The 23009-nt window shown below is 31.8% G+C and overlaps 2 protein-coding genes across 2 annotated transcripts; both read right to left on the bottom strand.

Annotated features, from left to right (window-relative positions):
• Positions 1-2718: 2718 nt before the first annotated feature.
• On the bottom strand, positions 2719-9040 carry LOC147814187 (uncharacterized). The gene is made up of 4 exons (XM_087160253.1): positions 8774-9040; positions 6796-7837; positions 5279-6285; positions 2719-2793 (listed from the first exon to the last, which is right to left on the bottom strand). Exons 1-4 carry the CDS (start codon positions 8924-8926, stop codon positions 2719-2721), a joined length of 2277 nt encoding a protein of 758 aa, XP_087016379.1. The 5' UTR covers positions 8927-9040.
• A 5700-nt stretch (positions 9041-14740) lies between these two features.
• LOC107456086 (uncharacterized) lies at positions 14741-17798 on the bottom strand. The gene is made up of 2 exons (XM_043053093.1): positions 16341-17798; positions 14741-16201 (listed from the first exon to the last, which is right to left on the bottom strand). Exons 1-2 carry the CDS (start codon positions 17796-17798, stop codon positions 14741-14743), a joined length of 2919 nt encoding a protein of 972 aa, XP_042909027.1.
• Between the last annotated feature and the right edge of the window lie 5211 nt (positions 17799-23009).

Raw genomic sequence — 23009 nt, forward strand, 5'->3', positions numbered from 1 at the left:
TGATGTTTTACCGGATTTCCGATACTCACGGTATACTCTTGAAATGGCCGTACGTGAAAATCCGAACTTCATTGCTATCTCGGAGATGCTATGTCTCATCTCCCGTGCACCAACTATAACACCACGTTCAAACTCACTTAAATCTGTATAACCTGGCATTGTAGCAGCAGTAACAGCTCTAAGAACTGCGCTTGGACTTGGACTTGGATATGTAGTTGGTCGAAGTACCTGTCCGCGAATGCGGGCACCTCACTTCTTCATCTATTTACTGGCCCTAGGGCAACTGAGACTAGTGGCTTTGGTTCAGGGAAAAGAAAAAGAAGTTTACTAACATTGGTTAGTTATCTATAAGGTCCGGTACTGGGAAAGTCCCTAGAGTCATTGGCATGTTAAAGAAACAATGAATTGAAAAATAAATATGTACAAGATAATTTACAAGATTGTGAAATAAGGAAAATTACATTATTATATATTTACAATATTTACATATTGACATTGTTTATATATCAATTAGTGTGAGCCTCTGATATAACGATGACCCGGTCGTCCCGGTGAACAACCGCTCGTACCGGGTTGCTCATCATTTTAAGTTTAATAGACCTACATCTTGCCCGGATGGGACCCTACAGGGTTGCTCCTTCACCGGGTTCGCTGTAAGCCTAGAGTCATGTCTAAAATAAATCACAAAGAACTGCGCTAGACACTAGTTGTCTTATATACGCGTTGCCGATCGCAGCGCTGTAGTTTGATCGGCTCCCTACCCCTTTATTTGCATACTCATGCCTGTACCAATTTTTTTGACTCTTCAGTGTATATTTATTAAGATATTATTACTCTTCGTGCAATTTTTTGTTAGTTTACGCAAAAAGTATGATTTATTATTTTTTTTAAAGGAGTAGTATTTGGAACAGTCTAACTGCATTTTACGCAGATGACGCAGGTGTCATAGTGAAATATAGTAACCCGAACATGGCTATTGAGAAACTGCAAGAAAAGATTTACGATTACGAAGAATGGTGTTTAGATTGGAAATTCGAGATAAATGCCCAAAAGTCCCAACTATTGATTATCCAGAAGAACAGGAAATCAATTAGAGAGCATAATGACCTAGTACTTTTTAACCAAGTGATACCAAGGGTAAACAAAGCTACCTACTTAGGTCTAGTCATTAACAACAGACAGACTTGGTCGGATCATGTGAAAAATGTTAAAAATAAAGCCAATGCTGAAACATTAAAACTGCAATTCATCATGTACAGCGAAAAATTGAGCTTGAAACTGAAGAGGTTACTGTACACCTTCATGATAAGACCGATAATGACCTATGCCTCGCAAGCATGGTGTAATGTATCAGAACGTGAGCTTGGGAAACTCACAGCAACGCAGAACAAGATCTTGAGAAAGCTAACTGGCGCAGAGTGGTATCAAAGAAACGTAGGTATTCACACGGACCTAGAGTTGAACAGTTTCGAACATCACTTTAACAAACTAAATCAAAACTTTTTCAAAAAGGCTTTAGACAGCAATGCAGCAAATTTCGACTCTATTTTCGAGTTCGAAAATTTAGTAGAGGACACCTCCCTGAGGCCAGTTGCACACTTTTTGACAAGTGATGTAATTCTGACAGTGTGGGACAAACTCAATGGCATTATTTATGGCACTATCAAAATACTATATATGGAAACTTACTCGGACATGACATGTAAATATTGTAAATATTATATAAGCGTTGACAGAATCTTTTTGATTTGTTATAAATATGCTGACAATGCTTTGTAAAGGGGCAAAATGATATAGAATGAACGAACATTGTAAATAACAAAAGAATGAAACGTATGAGGTGAAATGTAGATATTTTGTACAGGAGACGTACAATTTTGACAAACTTCTTTCTAGAAGTAAACATTTTATAATGGCTCTAATAATTGATATATCTGTATTAATGTATAATTAGCACTATAATATATATGACAATTAAAACTTGGAGAAAAACTATGATGCGTTGACAAAATCATTATGATGGTAATAAGGTATAGAATGAATGAACCTGCATGTTTAGAGAGAATGAAATAGATTAGAAGAATGAAGATAATTTGTAAAAGGGGCATAAAATTTTAGACAAACTTCTCTTTAGAAGTTAAATTTCTATTACTTATTTATCTTATTTTCATTTTTATGTACTATTTTGTTGTATTTTATGTATTTATTACAACATGTATCATTATATATGACGTTACTCGAGCAATTTGCTCATTACTAATTCTCTACTTTCAATTTTAGATAACAAGGACCTCAAGGAAACACTACAAGGATCTGCATCTCACGATGAAGGGGTAAAGGGCCGTTCCGGCCTCAGGCACCCTGACCAACCGACAGGACTAGGACAGCGTCCTTGTTGTGCAGCGTCCAAGACTTCGTACCGATATTCCGTTTCTACCTGGTGAGGCCCACCTGCAGTATGAGATATTTACAATCGAAAGTTTAAGCTTTAATAGTTCTTTTAATAACAACTTTTAAATGTTTTTAACGAATAACCTGTTAATTGGAGTTCGTGAGTTTCTTGATGGTTTGCTATCTTTTACTATTAAAGAGGATGTTTCATTGCCATATTGTTTCATTTGACGTCTTACATTCCCCATCACCGAAACTTATACAAATAATAATGCATATTTGTGAAAATATCAAAGTCCTTACATTCGAAGCTCCGCCACCCAAAGCTCAACCACTTAATACAAGACTTTTTTCACAAATATTATCAAAACCTAATCGAAACATTTTAAGAAGTTTCGAACACTTAAAAAGATAAATTAAGTCTACAGTTAATAAAAAAAGAATTGAATAATAATGTGTGTTAGTAAAAATCTCAGAAATTTCATTCATTCAAAGCTCTGCCATCTGGAAGTTTATTTACTAAAACAATGCAATTTGAACACACTGCACAGTGGGCCAGCATCCAAGATTTTGTGGCCAAAATTAGCATTTCGATAAAATTTGTTTCAAAATTTGGGGGGTTTTTATTTAGGGGATTTTATGTGCAGGTAAATTGAATTCATAGTTGAAATTATGAAATACACTAAAAATACCAACAAAAAAAAGAAAATGGCGACAGAAAGATGGCGAGCAAAAATAAAAATAAAATAATATAATACGTTTAAATAATTAAATATAGCAATGAAAATATAATAATTTTCGTAATTTTATATTAAAAATGAAAAGCAAATTATATTTTCGAAGTAATATTGCAAAATAACGCAGAAACATGAAAAAAAAACATAATTTTAGTTTTTCGGTAAATTTAGTCCACCTTTGCAATATGGGGAAAATGGAGCAGGTGTTTTCGAAAGAAGAAACATCAAAGAAGACAACAAAAAACAGTTTAGCTTATTACCTGGTGGAAATTTTTGGAAATAAGTTTCGAAAGTGATTCAAACATAGTAAAATGTCAAATGATAAGATATAAACTATAAGTTTGTCAAGAGTATTAACTAATCCAGCGTTTCTCAACCTTTCTGTATTCGCGGCCCAGTTTTAAATCATAATTTTCATCGCGCCCCCCTTACAGTAAAATGTAATACAACAATAACGTATATAGAGTATTTTGAATTCTGTCTTTAAATTATTCTTAACTAACTGCCAAAGAAAAAGTAAAGTAAAAGCCAGCAGCAATTGAGATTGTTGAAACTATTTTTGGAGTTAATATTTCGAAACAATTACAGTTCATACCTCTTTCAAATGATACTGTTGCTCGTCGAATTGGTGATATAGCTGAAAATGTATAGTGTCAGCTTTTCTCGATGTTGCGGGACAAATTGTCTTCAATACAGCTTGATGAAGCAACAGATATTAATATAGATGCTCATTTAATTGCCTATGTTTGATTTTGCGATAATATGTCAGTAGTAGAACTGCTTTTCAGCAAATCAATAGAACTCAAAACAATAGCGCTCGCATTATTTACTATTTTAAATGATTTTATGAATGAGGCAAACATAGAATGCAAAAACTGCATCGCAATGTGCACCGATGGTGCTCGTTCAATATCCGGAAGGTTCGAAAGTATACAAGCACTAGTAAAACAAAAATTGCCTCAATGCGTCTGGACACATTGCAGGATCCACAGAGAAGCTTTGGCGTCGAAAGAAATGAGTCCTGTTGATGAGAAATGTGTTAATAACTGTTGTAACCGTCGTAAATTATATAAAAATAAGAACCCAGAGATCGAGAATCTTTTCCGCACTTCGTAAAGACATGGGTTGAATCAACACCTCCTAGAATGAAGGCCTCAGCACGACACACCCCTCTCAATCCTTAGTAGTCCAACGCGAATCCTTGCCGCGTCTTTTCAGAAAAGCTTCGATCGGATACTTTATATGAGTTTGTTTTTAACTAGAAACTTACCTTTCAAAAAATAAATTTTTTTTAAGCACTTTACTTCTGTACTGAAAAGAATGAAATTTATCAAACGTATACTAATATTCTGAGACAAATTATTTTAATTGCATTATCAATTGAAATAAAGATATTAAAAAAAAGGTTTGCACTCTAATATACCTTTTGTAATTTATGTTATGGAATGAGACAATATTATTTGGCAATTTATCTATGTAAGCATTTAGTATTAGTCTTTCATTTAAATATATACATAAAACATGCTATATATAATAAATAATTTTATTATTGAGTAAAATTTTTATGAAAACAAATTTTCATTTTTAGGACAGCTGATATAAAGTTATATCCTTAACTTTATTGAAATTTGAACACAATTTTAAATTAGTGTAGTATAGTAAAATTATACAGTAAAATTTTTTACAAGTTACTTGCTCACAGCTTTCAAAAATGAAAAGTGATAAAACAAGCAACAAAATTGTTTATTTCAAATACAAATATAGAAACAATGTAAGATTTCATTTTCAATCTCTTCAGCTTATAAAAAAGATCACATTAACTTAAACATTAATTTATTAGTCTAGTCATACAAAATATTTTTCAAATAAACTCAAAAAGTATTATAATACTACTTGTCTATAAAGTTACAAATAAAAAACAGAAAAACAAAAAGTTGTATCAAAAATTGATTTCTTATTTTAATGTTGAAAAAAAAGCAGCTCCTTCATTTTAATGTTTGTAGTTTTCTTTTCTTAGTTTCTGGTTCAATTTTAGATTTAGTTACTTTTAAGTTTAAGTTAGCTTTCTTTTTATTAAGTCGTTCAGTTAAAATTGAATCATTTAGCTTTTTACAATAATTGCTTAAAAAGGTGTTAATGGCTCGAGTTACCAAAAATTTAACAATGAAACTGGAATCGTGAGCAGAGCATTGATTGTTATTTAAGAATATTTCCTTTCTTTCCAAAACATTAATAGTAGTTTCAATAGCCAAAACTTTATGATTATGCATTTGTAGAAATGAGCTTTCAAACTCTTCAGAAACTAATTTTTGAACTACCACATATGCGTGCAAGATTATGTCAACAATTTCTTGCCTAGGGTATACCAAACAACCTCTGTCTAATGTTTGAATGTAAGAGTTTTCCACTTCATCTATCATATTAAATTTCTCTTCGATATCTGTTAATGTGATAGATTTCTCACAAGATGAACATTTTTTACGTTTTAAATAACAGTAGCAACAAAAACCAGCAATATAAGTAAGCACAGGCAAAATACAAACTAATGGAATTAAATCATCTTCATTAACATCAATTTCTTTACCAAAATTTAATTTTTCATTTTCTACCTCATTTTCTGCATTATCAGTTTCTACCAAATTGATATCTATTTCACCAAAAGAGGAGGATTTAATTTTTAACGGGCCAACAGATTGTAATCTCAATTTGCTTTCGGTTTCAAAAACTTGTCTTATTGATATATTATATTGCCCCCCAGAAAGTTGCCGAAATTTTCCAAAACGACGTTCAAGAGCATCAGTTTGTATTTTGCCCGTGAGAAAGTATCTGAAATTTAAATTTTCAAAACAATATTTTGACAATTCGATGACAGCACTCGTAGTATGAAACAAAGCAGTAAATGTCTCTTTAGATAAAAATCCTGAAGAATAATTTGCTGCTTTCCAAGCAGTTAACCAATTAAGAAAGGTTTTGAGAAAAACAATTCTTTCATCATTACCAGCATTTGATATTGGTTCAGAAAATTTATCCTTTTTGTGAACACCTTTATTTGGATTTTTCACGTTCATTATTTTCCACCAATTTGAAATAATTTGTATATAATCGGCTGTGTCTGAACAACTAAGGTCATTAGTTTGCTCACAAAGAGCTCTTAAACCTGAAATGACATGATCGTTAAATATTTGTGAAACAAGTTTCACATTCTGTCTTTCCATACTAGTGGGATTTAAAGCCTTAATGGAGATTCCATACGCAAATTTAATCAACTGCCCTTCTTCCAAAGAATGAATGTTTCTAAGAGTTTTAAAAGAGGCAGTTTTAGTTTTAGAAAAATCCGAAAAGTCCAAAAAATACATATTATGACCATTTTTTTGATTGAGCCAATTGTTTCTTAAACATTTAAAAATGTGTACAGGATCAAATAAAAAGAATAATGACCTTTCGGGATCTGCTGGGTGGGCATAAACAAAACTTAATTTAGATGGGGTAGAAAAATAGGACATCGCTTTACCATTTAAAGAATTATTATCAGAAGTTACACATAAAATATGAAATCCAATTTTTTCCAAACCTAAAATAATTTTTACAAGAAAAGTGTATAAATAATCAGCATTAATATTAAAAACAGGCAAAATGTGTGCAACATCTTCAAAATCAGATAAAAAACTTTGCAACATGAAAACATAAGCAGAATTAGCTGCTTTATCATTATTGACAGATTTTCCAACAATATTACCAGCTTTATAATCATAGTATTGTTTTAAATGTATCTCATCCATCATTAAGGAAACAATTTTTTGGTGTTCATTTAAATACTGAATTTTTTGTTTAGCATAAAGCAAAAAATTTTCATCAAATTGTTCATCTTTGGGATTCATGCTAAATGATGAACAAAGTCGTTCTATAGTTGATGGATGAGGCAAAATTAGGTTGTTAGAATTTCTAATAAATTTATAACAATGAGGTGAAATAGAATAAACTAAACTACAAAATATTAAAAAATTTGAACTATAACGCAATACATTTTTATCAACAGTTAACAGTGAAATTTCCTCAGACAAAAACTCAATGACTGAATTTTTATCTGCGGGCAATAGAGGTTTTAACTTAGTAAGTAAAATTTTTACTGAATCAATAATATCTTTAGAGCTATGAATATAGTTTGTATTTTTAAATAAATCCAAAATTTGTTGCAAATCATTTATAGAGGTTAAAGTATAGGGCATAGAAAAATTACCAATTGATGATAACTTTACATTTTTAAAAAAACATTCCACGGATAAATTTTCATTGACTACTACAGATTTTATAATGTTAGGTTGAGGTTCAAAACAGAAAGAAAAGAAACATGTTTTTGAAATAAAATCCTGGCATGACCATGACGAATCCATGTTATCTCTGAGAATCCTCTTGAATTCCTCATAATTATTGAAATAATGGTTTTTTTCATATTCCTCAGAAGCCTGCAAACTCTCTTTTATGGCAAGATTAAAATTTTTCTCTTCTAAATTCCTTAATTTGTCTTCTCGCGATTCTCTCAGAGGAAGATCTTTAGTCATATTCTCTGGACAACCTTCAAAAATGGTAGGAATGGCATCTTTTTTCAATTTAAATCGACTTAGGGGAATTTTTTTTATTTCACCAGTCTTTGGATCAGTTTTCACAGTTTCTTTAATTATGACATCCGATGAAAAATGTTTCTCACACACCTAAAAACAAATATACATTTTAAGTACTTTGTTTTTATTTTTAACTATTTCTTCAAAAAATATTATACTAAATACTTTATAGTTTTGATGTCATAAACTTTTTTACATATTTGATGTAAAAAAAAATTAAAAAAAACTTTTAATGTTCTCACATTTAGTTCTCACTCTTAAAATGTTTTCATATTTCTAAACTCAACGGAAAACAATTTCAGAAAAATCAAAATATTTGTTGAAAGTCATACTCAATGAAATATGTTAAAATTTCAATTACAATTTCTTTTTTTTTCCCACAAAACCAAGACTAGTAATGCACAATACCCAATGAAGTAAGGGATGCAAATTAAAATTTAAGTAAAACTTTTAATTTCAGGTAAAATTTTAAATTATCACTCTAGGAAAAACAATATTAAAATACTTATAGAACTGTTGTAACAGAGGTTCGTGATTTTTTTTTTATTTTTTTGAATTATTTAAATTTTCGGTTTCATATTGTTGTGAGTTTTATAGCCTGCATTATGTTTTCACATTTTCTCAAACTTTCTCACACAAAAATGTAATTTAAACAAATTTTAAAACTATGAAAATCATGAAAAATTTGTAAAATCTCATTTAAAATGCCTTCTAAATTTAACATATATTTTTTTTTTATATCGTTTCATATTGTTTGAGTTTTATAGCTTGCAATATGTTTTCATATTTTGTCAAACTTTCTCACACAAAAATGTAATTAAAGCAAATTTTAAAACTATGAAAATCATGAAAAATTTGCACAATCTCATTTAAAATGCCTTCTAAATTTAATATATATTTTTTTCCAAAAAAAAATTAATATAATTTGATTTAACTACATGAATGAATATTTTAAAAAAGAAATTGTTGATTTAAATCAACGAACCCCGATTGCAACAGAAATAAACAATAAGTGAAAAAACTTACTCGAGAATTCTTAGTGATGATAAAATCCTTCCGTGAGAGTGCTTGTAGCCAACGTCTTTGTTGAGCTTCATCTTTGGGAAAACTAAATACGGCAACTTTTGGACCGTTAGCATAATTTCCTTTGCAGTTTACTGCACAGCAATGGTAAGGCATGACACATTAATATATATTGCAAATATGTAATCCAGCAGTAGCTATAATAAACTTAAAACTTCACAAAAACGAATTAAAAATAACGAAACACGTGGAAGGGAAAAACCGGCGCCAACAAGGGTTTAAGGCAATGACTGTAATGGTCATCGGAATTCCATTTCGCCAAAATCAAAGCTATGAATGACGCCAATGCTAATGGAAGAATGTGGCAGCCATTCAGGTCTACTTCGCTGGACTACTGACGGATCGGATTTTTCATTTATGTTAACCCGTGCTGAGGCCTTCCTTATTCTAGGAGGTATTGGTTGAATACATTCAGAGTTTCTATTTAAATGCGATGCAAGATGTTTATCACGTGAGAAATTTTTGCAACATGTTTATGAATTAAGAGAAGAAATCGCCATTTTCCTAGAAGAAGATAACAGACCAGAATCCGAGAATTTTCACGATTGTTTATTTGTGATGAAATTGAGCTACTTGGTCGTCATATTCGAGAAATTAAATAACTTGAATCTTCTACTCGAAAGAGCAAATACACGTATGTTGGATACGTGTGCTAAAGTTAATGCTTTTTGTAGAAAATTGGAATTGTGTGGCAGAAAAGCAAAAAAAACCAAACAACGTTTGCAAATGTGGATAATTGTACTTAAACTTTTTAAGGCTGAAGAAGAACACGTAAAAGTTGCTTTTGTAACCATTGAAAATCATTTAGCCATGCTGGCAAAGAATTTGAAAAAATATTTTCTTGCCGACGGCAAACTGATAGCAATTTACGAGTGGGTTAGGAATCCATTTCATAAGACTCCCGAAGAGCTCTCAATTGATGAGGAAAAAAAATTCATAGACTTCACGACAAGTGGCGAAACCAAAATGCAATTTAGTAATAAATCACTATTTGATTTTTAGGCAGGAGTAGGATGATTTTTCTACTCTAAAAACAAGGGCATTTCGCATTCTATTACTCTTTTCAACATCCTACCTCTGTGAAACTGGATTTTCAGATGTGGCTTTTTTGAAGACAAAATATAGATCACAGCTAAATATAGAAACAAAACTGAGAGTGGCTTTTTTTTAATATTAAGCCTCACCTCAAAAAACTTTGTTCTGCAAGATAGGCCCAAGGAAGTCACTAATAATTATTAATTTTTTTAAATTTAGTATTTTTTGATCAGGTACTAATTATTAATTTTTTTTTTGGCCAGCTGTCCGCCACGCTAAAGGTTTTCACAAATAAAGTTTTAAAAAACATAGCAGGAAATCTGAAGATTAGTGGACAATTAAAGTGTTCCTGTCCTGCAATTTTGTCTTCATATCCAGTTCTGCTGCAGATGTGCTATAGCTCTTGAGGATGTTTGAAATTATATAGCTACAACGCTTAAGAAAAGAAAAAAACTAAAATGCTAAATACATGAAAAGAACACGAAAACGAATTAATTTTTTATGGTATAAATTTCTATTTCTATATCGCTACAAAAAGTATCGTCTTCGCTTAAGAAAAAAAAATAGAGCGTGGAAAGAAGAAGAAAAACTTATTATAACAATTATGAACAGCGACAAATATGCGAAGCGTTCTATTTACGTATCGAATATGTTGCCACATTTTTAATACAGAAGTTAAACTTTTCTTCACTTTGATAAATGTAAACTAATGCGAACCTTACAATTAAATTATTAATTCCTTCGTATATTATCGGTTTAAGTTGTCGAAAATTAATATTTCAATTGTAAGGTTTGCATTAGCATACATTTATAAGAGTGGAGAAAAATATATGCATTTTTTAATAGTTTTTTTAATATGGCTCTGTGAAGACGAAGAAGCATAGATTTTCTTACAAAATAACTGATAACTAAAAAACTAATCCAAATTTTTGAAAAAGAAAAAAAAACTTCTTCATTATGTCAAAAAACAATTATGTGCCGAGTTTCGTGCCTGGGAGAGACTTCTGGGGCGATATATTGTGATTACAGACACACACACACACAGCCGCGTTTATTATTATGTATAGATTATAAGATGTCCCTGCTGCATTGTAAATCTTGTATCTGAGATTCACGAGGCTGAATTTGAAGATATTTCTTTGAATGGCCTCCATTGTATGAAGTGATTTAATTTTTTGCAGCTGTCGTTCTAATTTCTGGGGGGGGGGGAGAAGATATTGTTACTTAAAAGTGTTTAAATTCTTAGAACTTTGAGTTTTGATATGCTTTCTGAAAGTTTCTTTCCTTTTCTTTAACCACATTACTTTAATTCGAATAAATCTATCAGATTAATATTTTTAAGTCGTGCAAATGGTGACCATATGCTTGTTCCCAATGTGGCCTGACACCGGTGCCCCCTTGGGGACACGTGGGCCACCTTCGGAAACAAACGTGAAATTTATAAAAGAGTTAATTATAAATCATTACGTAGCATATTATTTCTCAAAAAGGAATAATTTAATTGAATAGCAACTGATTTATTTCCTTTTAAACAAATGTGGAACTGTGGTATATTTTAAATTTTTATAATATTTTGACGTTCAATGCATTTTAGTAGAGTTTGCGATATTTTGTTTCAAGTTTTTTCTTTTGTTTGCATTTTAAAGTAATTTTTCAGGTATTTTTTATTTTTATTTTTGTGATAGTTATGAGTGTTTTTATGGTAGATTCTGGTATTTTCTTGTAAATTTGGGTATTTTTATAATAGTTATAGGTTAGATCAGTTAACTCTATTATGGTTATTTGACTCTTACTTGTTAGTTAACCCTTTTGAAAAAAGTTACTCAGTAATTCTTAATTAATTCTAATGAGTTAGCTCAAAAGAATCGCTAGTGACTTCACAGAAGAACTATCAGTGTAAAATCAATAAACAAATTATACACTCTAAAAACAACTATCTTTTTTAAAGTCGGGAAAATTGTTCCTACCAGTAAGACACTTAAAGTACCTTTTTGAAAGACATTGGGGAGTCCAAGTGTCTTATCTAAAGATAATTTGAGTAAGTGAAAAAGTGATTTCAATATATGGCTGACTTTTGGAACCTGTGGGAAACCTTAGGTGCAGAAGCTACAATTTTGAAATTGTACTATAAAATAAATAAAATTTTATTTTAAATTTAAAAGTATACGTGATATATATTAGAGATAGGTGCAAGATGTTACAAAAAACATTTCAGCGGCGCAGACTTAACCAGAAAATTAGGAAAAATCTTCAAAGCAAAGCCGTTTATGGCTCCCCTCCTTAAGTTTTGATTTAATAAGTTGTTTCATTTTAATAAGTTATTAAATATGTCGAAATGTATTTTGTTTTCTATGTGTATGTGCGTTTTCCTTTCATCCAGTTAATCAATTTTCCCAAATAATATTATCTCTTGGATATCCTCGCGCTCCCTCAAGTGTGCTCGCGTCCCACAGGTTGAGAATCACTGAACTATTCCAACAAATTGAAAAATTGTACTATTATTTCAGACTAATTACTCTGATAAAAATGCAAGAGTAAGGTGTAATTCCTATATATATATATATATCTGAAATATAAATTTGAAAGTTACATTTAAAAAAAAAATTGACATATTTTTCACTACATTGTACTCTCGCCGGTCCAAAAAGTAAATTATAATGTTTGGAATGATTATGAATACTTAATTTGGGCGATATTAAAACTGCCTACACATATTTTAGTTGAAATTTTAATTTAGACTTTTGGCCAAAGATCATGGTCTTCTGGCCCACAGTACACTGTAGCAAATTTTTTATCCCTACTTTGCTCTATTTATTATGCAGGCATTATACTTAAACTACTTAATTAAACTACTTAATCTAATGTAAAAAATCAACAACTATTTCTAACATGAATCATAACAAACATTATCTTTAAGGAGAGAGCCCATTCACCAATAAAAAATAAGAATTTTTGGTATAAATATTATCAAAATCTAACTGAAAAATTTGAAAAAAATTGATACATATATAAAATTAATTAAGTCTACTCTTAATAGATAAAATATATAAATAGTAATGCGTATTTGTGAAAATATCAGCAAAATCCTTATATTCGAAGCTCCGCCACCCAGAAGCTCTACCACTTAATACAAGACTTCTTTCACAAATATTATCAAAACCTAATTGAAAAATTTTAAGAAGTTTTGAACATTTAAAAAAACAACAATCTGCAGTTAATAAACTACACAATAAATACTGCAGTTAATAAGTATGCAGTTAATAAACAAAAGAATTGAATAATAATGTGTGTCAGTAAAAATATCAGAAAAATTGATTCAACGCTCTTCCTCCCGGAAGTTTATTTGCTAAAACAAAGCAATTTAAACTAACTGTAGCAAATTTTTGATTCCTACTTATAATACGGGAGTAACTAATATCTAAAGTAAAAAACATAACAACTATTTCTTATATGAATCACAACAAGCATTATCGCCAAGGAGAGAGCACACTCACCCACCGATCAAGACTTAACAAATAGTATCCAAACATTACTAAACCATTTTAATAAGTTTAAGACACTTAAAAAACTAAATGAATTCTACTGTTAATAAACAAAATAATTAAATAATAATGTGTATCACTAAACATATTAGAAAAATCCATTCCTTCTAAGCTCTGCCACCCGGATGTTTATTTACAGAAACTAAGCAAATTAAACACACTGTAACAAATTTTTTATGATTATTTTGACCTATCTATTATACAGGCATTATAATTAACTAATAATTTACTTTAAAAATCAACAACTATTTCTAATTTGATTCAAAAATAAATTTTTTTACATAAATATTGTCTAAACCTATCTAAAATCTATACATAGTAATAAACGCGGTTGTGTGTCTGTTTGTCTGTCTGTCTATCTGTAATCACAATATTTCGCTCCAGAAGTCTCGCCCAGGCACGAAACTCGGCACATAATTGTGTTTTGACATAATGAAGAAGTTTTTTTTTCTTTTTCAAAAATTTGGATTAGTTTTTTAGTTATCAGTCATTTTGTAAGAAAATTTATGCTTTTCCGTCTTCAAGGAGCTATTCAAAAAACTATTAAAAATGCATATACTTTTCTCCACTCTTATAAATGTATGCTAATGCGAACCTTACTAATGAAATATTAATTTTCGACAACTTAAACCAATAATATACGAAGGAATTAATAATTTAATTCTAAGGTTCGCATTAGTTTACATTTATCAAAGTGGAGAAAAGTTTAACTTTTGAATTAAAAATGTGGCAACATATTCGATACGTAAATAGAACGCTTCGCTTTGATATATTTGTTCATAATTGTTATAATAAGTTTTTCTTCTTCTTTCCACGCTCTATTTTTTTTACCATAGGTTACCATAGGCCTTAGGTTACCGTAGCAAAGTTACATCTTCAAACATCCTCAAGAGCTATAACACATCTGCAGCAGAAATGGATATGAAGACAAAATTGCAGGTGTCAAAAAATACACAAAATAAAAAGATGACCTCAAAGAAAGACTTCGAATCAAATAATCAAGAAACCTCTACTATTACGTTTATTATAAAATGGAAGATTTATTTAAAACAAAATCACAGAATCGCCGAAAATTCAAAAGACAAACCTTAAACTCTCTCAAAACTATTTTCATTCTAAACTTACCATGGCAACCACCAAAACTCTTCTCGTTGTCATCTTTAAATAGGAACAAAAAATAGGCTGCGCATAAGCAAATAATATTTCACATCCTCCCACCTAAGTTAACAACATTAACAAAGCTAACTTACATAGCCTAAAGATATATTATGTTAAAATGACACTTTACAAGAATTTGAAATAAAAATTAAAGTTCTAAATCACTATGGAGTTTTTATAAAGATAGTTTGTCAGGTTTTCTAACAGCTCGTCCACTCCTAGTCACAACGGGAATTTTTGCAAAGCTCTTATCTTTCAAAGAAACTGGAATGTTGTCCTTTCTACTGTTATTGGCAATAAATTTCTCACACTTAGCAACTGGTAAACTTTCACTGGAAGAAATTTCTAAAGGATGCACCCTTTGTACTGCTCTGATTAGCTCTCCTTGTTTAGTTTTCATTCTCACTCGGCGTACAACTCCATCAGTACCCGGCATTGTTTCCATCTCTTTTCCGAGTGGCCATAAGATCCATTTCTTGTTATCATCTCCAAGGATCACAATATCACCTACTTTCAATGGTTGAAAGGTGTTCTTTTTCTGCCTAGTACACAAGGCGCCTAAATATTCTTGACGAAACCTTACTCGAAAAGCTTCTCTAATTGTTTGTAGGTATTGTATTCTCCTTCGCAGATGATTGGGATCAGTTTTGGTTTTGATGTCCGGAACAAAGCTGGGTTTTTTCTCTTTTAGGAAGTCTGCAGGTGTAAGAGCAGTAAGACTGGCGTCAGAACACACAGTTGTCAAAGGTCTCTCGTTCAAAATGACCTCACAGTTGCATAAAGCTGTTTGCATTTCTTCATATGTTAAACTATCTCGACCTAAGGTTTTCTTCAGCAGACCTTTCATCATTCCAACAAGCCTTTCCCAGAAGCCTCCCCACCAGGGAGCACTAGGAGGTATGAATTTCCAGGTAATCTGCTGATCCCTCGCCTTAATAAAAACCTGTTTAAAATCAATGCAAGATAATGCCTTTACACTCCCTGTAAAATTCGTTCCGTTATCGCTGTATACAATCGAAGGTTTTCCTCTTCTGCAAACAAATCGATGGAAACATAGTAAAAATGCCTCAGTTGATAGTGATGTGACTAATTCAAGATGCGTAGCTCTATAAACGGCACAGGTAAAAATGCATATCCAGGCCTTTGAATTGTCTTTCAAAATCACAGGACCAGCAAAGTCCACTCCCGTTACTTGGAAAACAGCTGCATCTTGAACTTTATCAGCTGGTGGTGATGCAGTTGGTGGATCTACAGATTTGGCAGAAAAACGCTTGCAGACTACGCAAGATCTCAATACAGATTTTACTGTTCTTCTACCACACAGCAGCCAAAATCTTTCTCTAAGAGAATTCAATGTGTAGGAAACACCAGCATGTCCCTTTTTCTTATTTTCAAACAGTACTAAACGTTTTACTATAGAATTTTCTCCAGGTAAAATAGCAGGTGTTCTAAACTCTTCAAAATCATCTCTTTTATATACCGTTGTTTTTAATCTATAGATTTCTTTCTCATCAATAAATACATCTAGAGTTTTAAGGCGTTTATCTGAAACTCCTGTAAATGACTCCTGCTGTATTAAGTATACAGTAGTTTTCTCAGCTTCTTCTAATTCCTTAACAGAAAGATCTCCCTTTCTCTTCACCCAAAAGGAATATCTTCACCCATGCCATAGTATGTAAAATTTTTCGATAGTCAGAAATATTAGAACTCAAAAGTTTTGTCACTTCAAAATTTATCATTGAGGTTGTGACACTTTTTCTTTTCTCACAGCTTACTTCCTCCTCATTAACGACATCTTCAGACGAAGGCCACAAATCTTGAGGTAAGTGCAACCAACTGGGACCCTCTGACCATTGCAATCGCAGAAGTTGTTGTGCAGAACATCCTCTACTTGGCAAATCAGCTGGGTTCATCGTTCCAGGAACATGTCTCCAGGTGTTAACATCAGTTTGCTCTCTGATTTCACGCACTCGATTATAAACAAAAATGGCCCATGGTTCACTTCTTTTGATCCAGGCCAAAACAGTTGTGGAATCTGACCAAAAAAACACTTCATCATGAGTTAACTCAGACAAAATTGGGGTTGAAAGACGAGATGCAATGGTTGCTTCCAGAAGTTCAAGTCGTGCTATGGTAATTTCTCCTTTTCCTGTAGGGGCTACTCTACTTCTCGCCTGTAGTAATTGAACTCGTACATTATTCTCAGACTCCACTCTAATGTAAGCAACCACAGCGTAGGCCAAGTTACTTGCATCACAAAAGAAATGAATGGAAGACTTCTTGGCTCCACTTAGTCCAAAATACCTTGGAATATTAATTTTCTCAATATACAGTACACCTTCAATCCATTTCAGAAATTCTCTTCTGATGTTTTCCTCAACATCATCATCCCAATTCAGTTTCAACTTCCAAATGCTCTGAAGAAGCAATTTTGGGATCAACGTTACAGGACAGATCATACCCAAGGGGTCAAAAAGTCTATGTGCAGCTGACAGGATGGTTCTCTTCGTTACTTTCTCAATGTTAAGCTCTTTAATGCAACCTGTACTCACTTGAAGAGTATCATATTTCTTATCCCAGCTCATACCAAGAACATTTGTAGGTGGCTGTGAAGTTTCCTCGGTTAAGTCGGTGTACTCCCACCCTCTAAGATCGAATTTTCTCCTTGCCATTATTTCATTAGCAACTCTTTCAAACATATTCAATTCTTCTATATCCTTGACACTCGTGACACAATTGTCTGCATAAAAACTTTTCATTAGTTTTTGTACAACATATTCAGGATAAGTAGATCTTTGTTCCCTTATTTCTTTCAAAACATTCATCAGAAGGTATTTGACAGTTGAGGACAACAGAAATGGTCTACTGGTGACTCCAAATACTATCCTGCAATGCCTGTAAATCTTCAAGCCTTCATCACTAAGCCACAAAAATCTTAGGTAATTCCTATCAGTTTCAGTAAGTCCGATTTGTAAGACGGCTTTAAGGATGTCTGAAACGACACCAATTCTCTCAGTCCAAAATCGCTTCAAAATGCTTGGTATCAATTCAATAAGATTTTCATCCTTCTCTAAGCAATCATTTAAACTTGGAAAACCTTCGGCCTTAGCTGAAGCATCAAATACGGGTCTAATTTTGGTGGTGCTATTCGGTTTTATAAGTGCACGATGAGGTAGGTAGTGTACATTTTCCTCACAATTATCCTTTACTTCTTCTCTTATTCCCTCCCCCATTCATTCATTAAAAACTTGTTCATACTGTTTATAAATCGACTGCAATTTAAGGCGGTTGACAGTTGAATTCAATCTTTTATACGCCAGGTCACAGTTGGTTGGCAATGGAGGATGATCTTCCAGCCAAGGCATGCTAACCACAAAACGGTTTTCTACATCTAGTCTGATTGTCTCCAAAAAGTACTCTTGCGTAGCTCTTTGCAACTCTGCCTGCACTTTCTTCGCAGATGGATCTGTGATTCCCAAAAGATCCAATGACCACAGTTGATTCACTGATGCTTCAGTTAAAAGCAATGAAAGAGAAGAATTTGTCGTCACAGCAATATCATTTTTCGGTATCTTCCCCATAAGAGTCCACCCTAGATGTGACTCAACGGCAACAGCACCTTCAATCAAAAATTTTACATTGCCTGTGAAAAGCTTGCCGGTCACATCAGCTCCAAGTAATAATTTGACGTCATTAGATACTCCTAGAGAACTGTACTCAGTATCATTCACACAAATTCCATATTCATTCAACTTCTTTATCCATGGACCATATGGGATGCGATTGACATAATCACAAATCACAGGTTGATCTAAACAAAGTACTTTGCAATTAAATTTGTTATCAATACTCGCTAAAGTAACTTTGTATTGAGAATGATACTTTTCACCTGATGATACACCTCCAAACAATTTGTGTACTAACATAATTTCTCCACATTTCTCTATACCCAAATACTTGACTACGTCTCTCGTAATGTATGTTCTCTCAGAGCCTGTATCAATAATAGCTCAAACAAGTTTGTCTTTATTTCCATTTCTTATGCGCAGGACTAGAGTCTGTAATAAAACTTCAGAATGAAGAGACTGGCGAGTTAAGACGTTATCGCCAACGACACTTTCGGTTGCCTTACTCACTGGGTTTTGAACTTCTTTACTGGCCACAACTCCTCTGCAAAGAAGTATATTGTGCTTTTTACCACAATTAAAGCATGGTTTCCGTCTGCAATTTATTACTCTGTGCCCTGGTCGTAAGCATAAGAAACAACAACGTGATCTTGCAACAGCCGTTTCTCTATCATTCAAACTCCAATTTTTTGCATATTCACAATCCCAAGAATTGTGCTGGTTTTCACAAAAAAGGCACTTTCTCTTTTCATGTGGTGAAGTAAGCAATTCAGAAGTAGAAGTGGAAGGCACTTGTGCAGATTTACCAAATTTTTGTTTCAACTGGAATCTACCGTTCGTAGGAATTCTTCGTTTCTCACTATCATCTGTACCTCTCACGAAGGATTGAGATGCCATGTTCACTCTCTCTTCAGCCTCTACTTCACCCTCTAAGAACTCTAGCAAAGTATCCAACTCAGTCTTGGTAATTGGTTCAGCTCCTTCAACATTTGGAACAACATGAATAATTGACCGTTTATTTATAGTCCGATATCTTTCCCACGCTTTGAGTGTTTCCTCCGGAATTGATGACTCGACTAGAGGAAACAACATTGCAGCATATTTTTTTCTTGTTACTCATAACACTTCTAGTGATCGTGATCGAAGTTTTGACTCAAGTTGATCATAAAGTTTCCGCAGAGATTTCTCAGATTTGCTTTGCTTCTGTAATACTAAAGCTAATAACTCTCTCACATACACTTGAATCAGCAGTTCATCCTTTCCATACCGAGTTTTAAGCTGATTAATTGCAGCTTTATAACTCTCTCCACTCGGAGGAAAACTCCTTAAAAGTTCATCAGCAGGTGATCCTTTTAACATGGATTGCGATTAATAAAGGAATTAATCATGGTCGCCAATATTCGGATCTTTGTCAATTTTCTCAAATTGGCACCAAAAACTGAGCCAGTTTTTCAAATTTCCATCAAAGACTGGAAGCTTAATCTTTGGATACTGCAAATTAGTCGGACCAACAACTAAATGGCTAGTAACGGACATATTATGTTGTTCAGAAATAGAATAAAGTAAATTTTCCAATTTAATATCGAAAACTCTAATTTTATCAATATAAGATTCGGAATCATCTATTTCTTTATCAATTTCTTTTTCATCTCGAACTTCCGAAAACAACTCAGTTCTTACATTTTCTTCAGATATAAGTAATTGCTTACCTCTTTTTGATATGAATCTTAATTTCAACAATTTCTCTTCATCGTTCATTTCAGTCTCAATTTTTGCAAAACCATTGCATGACTGAGTAAACAATCTACGATGCTGTGTTCTCACTTGATTCAATACTTCCATTTTCACTCAGATTCAGTAATAGTCGTTTTCTAAAATCTCAACAGAAATTCAAAGTCCTGTCACGGACGCCATATGTCAAAAAATACACAAAATAAAAAGATGACCTCAAGGAAAGACTTCGAATCAAGTAATCAAGAAACCTCTACTATTACGTTTATTATAAAAAGGAAGATTTATTTACAACAAAATTACAGAATCGCCGAAAATTCAAAAGACAAATCTTAAACTCTCTCAAAACTATTTTCATTCTAAACTTACCATGGCAACCACCAAAACTCTTCTCGTTGCCATCTTTAAATAGGAACAAAAAATAGGCTGCGCATAAGCACATAATATTTCACAGCAGGACAGGAACACTTTAATTGTCCACTAATCTTAAGATTTCCTGCTATGTTTTAAAAAACTTTATCTGTGAAAACCTTTAGCGTGGCGGACAGCTGGCCGCCTTAGGCGTCTAGTACTTTAATAAATTTGGGCTGTACATAAAAATAAATTAATTCTACTTACTAAAGTTTCTAATTACTAAGTTTCAGCTCTGCTACACAGAAGTTAATAATCATAAAACAAAGCTATTTTTTCACAGTGCAAAAAAGTTGATGTTGTAAATTAATTAATAAGTTATTGTAGATAAATTAAAGATTCATTGTAAAATCATTTAAGAAATTTAAATTATGGAATATATAAGTGTTTTGTCATTATTTTGTAGATTTGACCAACATCATAGAAATTATTCGAAACTACTAGATAAAATTATGATGCATTTTAAATAATTATATTAATAAATTCCTGATCCTTTCCTGATCTGCAAAGGAGGAAAAGAGGAATAGCGCTGTAATTATAAGCTACAATAATTTTGCAATAATTTAAGTTCTGTACAGTGAACAGAAAATAATAAATAAATAAATAGCGTTATGGAAATTTTAAAAAAAAATTGGCAAATAAATTCGAATATATATATATATATATATATATATATATATATATATATATATATATATATATATATATATATATATATATATATATATATATATATATATATATATATATATATATATATATATATATATTTGACTAAGGCTTCGTTTAGTCAAAAAGCTTTTATGAAATCTTCACGTTTTCCTCCTGTTATTAGGTCTGCAGGTACAATAAAAATGATTAAGTGAATAAAATTAAATAAGACTGAAAGTAAAATGGAGAAATGGCTATTATAACCATTAACTCTTTGCCTTTCTTGATATAATTATCTTTCAAAGCAGATATCAAACATGTTTTCTTTTGCTCCATCTCAAGCGGAATATTTTACTCTCAAATAATTTTAAAATTAAAAGTAGATTTTATGAAAGATTTCTAAATCTATGAATCACGATGTGAATCGAATTAAAATAGTAAAATTCATGATCCCATTTCTTAGTTTGAGGAATTCATGTTATTTTCCGATAAATCATATTCTTTTTTTTCTTCAGAAGTTAGAAAACATAGGTTAGCGCATTTTGATAAAATCTCAAAAACTTACCAATTAAAATAATATCTAAAAAATTATGTATTTTAATTAGTAAAATTAAATTTTACAAATTATTTCTAAGTAATTTTATAATTTTGATATATGTAAATGTAAATATATATAAATTATTTTAATTGGTAAGTTTTTGAGATTTTATCAAAATGCGCTAACCTATGTTTTCTAACATCTGAAAAAAAAATAATATGATTTATCGGAAAATAACATGAATTCTTCAAACTAAGAAATGGGATCATGAATTTTGCTATTTTAATTCGATTCACATCGTGATTCATAGATTTAGAAATCTGTCATAAAATCTACTTTTAAATTTAAAATTATTTGAGAGTTAAATATTCCGCTTGAGATGGAGCAAAAGAAAACATGTTTGATATCTGCTTTGAAAGATAATTATATCAAGAAAGGCAAAGAGTTAATGGTTATAATAGCCATTTCTCCATTTTACTTTCAGTCTTATTTAATTTTATTCACTTAATCATTTTCGTAACATATATATAAATAATGTAAGACATTATTTATATATATGTTACGGGCAATGTAATTATTTAGGTCAGTATTCATAATGCTTACTTATTATGAATAATGACCATTAAAATTGGGCAATTTGATAAATTTAAATTACTTTACAACAATTTCTCACATTGCCTGGTCATTATAAATACCGCTATTATTTCTTTGGGCACTTTGATTAATTGACAGCAATGGGACAACCACGTGCGTGTGGTGTGATTCTGGCTGGCCAATGTTCACCGGTGAATGTTGACAATCAAATTAGTCGCTTTGGTGAATTTCCGAAATATTTATTACATCCAATTTGATACTAATTTATTCGCGGATATAATTACATTTATTCGATGTTTTAATACTTACTGACGATAGATTAGAACAAACATCAGTGTTTGGAGTATCGGGCAAATATATACCGGGCAATGGCACTTGACTTTAAAAAAATATCAGTGTAGGGTATACCGGGTAAATGTATACCGGGTAGTGGCACTAGACCTTAAAAAACATCAGTGTAGGGTATACCGGGCAAATGCATACCGGGCAGTGGCACTGATCCTTAAAAAAGCATCAGTGTAGAGTATACCGGGCAAATGTATACCGGGCAGTGGCACTTGACCTTGAAAAAACATCAGTGTAGGATATACCGTGCAAATATATACCGGGCAATGGCACTTAACCAGACCTAGTATGACTAGACCTTTGGTAAATGTTCAAAATATATACTAGGTCTAGTGCCACTTTTGCTAGAGCTGAAATATTTAAAAAAATTAAACAAAGCGTTTGAATCAATTTTAAACAGATACCGAAATTATTGCTTTAAAATTAAAAAAAATAAATAATAAAAACTGTGCCAGATAAGAGTAATTGAAGTAGTTGCTTTATACAGCGCATGTGCGGGAAAAAATTTAAAAAAAATTATCCAGGTGCATCTAAAAATGGATGAATAT

Source organism: Parasteatoda tepidariorum, chromosome 3 (assembly GCF_982258835.1).
Source record: "Parasteatoda tepidariorum strain Cologne lab strain chromosome 3, Ptep-v5.0, whole genome shotgun sequence".
In the NCBI taxonomy this organism is placed as follows: domain Eukaryota; kingdom Metazoa; phylum Arthropoda; class Arachnida; order Araneae; family Theridiidae; genus Parasteatoda; species Parasteatoda tepidariorum.

Bases quoted from the DNA above. Each gene is read 5' to 3' on its own strand.
- LOC147814187 (XM_087160253.1), bottom strand. From the start codon at position 8,926: ATGCCTTACCATTGCTGTGCAGTAAACTGCAAAGGAAATTATGCTAAC. The intron at 7,838-8,773 runs GTAAGTTTTTTC...ATTTGTTTTTAG, and splicing joins TCATCACTAAGAATTCTCGA to GTGTGTGAGAAACATTTTTC. The intron at 6,286-6,795 runs GTTTTTTATCTG...ATGTCATTTCAG, and splicing joins TTATGTTTTCATGTTGCAAA to GTTTAAGAGCTCTTTGTGAG.
- LOC107456086 (XM_043053093.1), bottom strand. From the start codon at position 17,798: ATGGGGGAGGGAATAAGAGAAGAAGTAAAGGATAATTGTGAGGAAAAT. The intron at 16,202-16,340 runs GTAAGCTGTGAG...TTTTGGGTGAAG, and splicing joins ATGTCGTTAATGAGGAGGAA to AGAAAGGGAGATCTTTCTGT.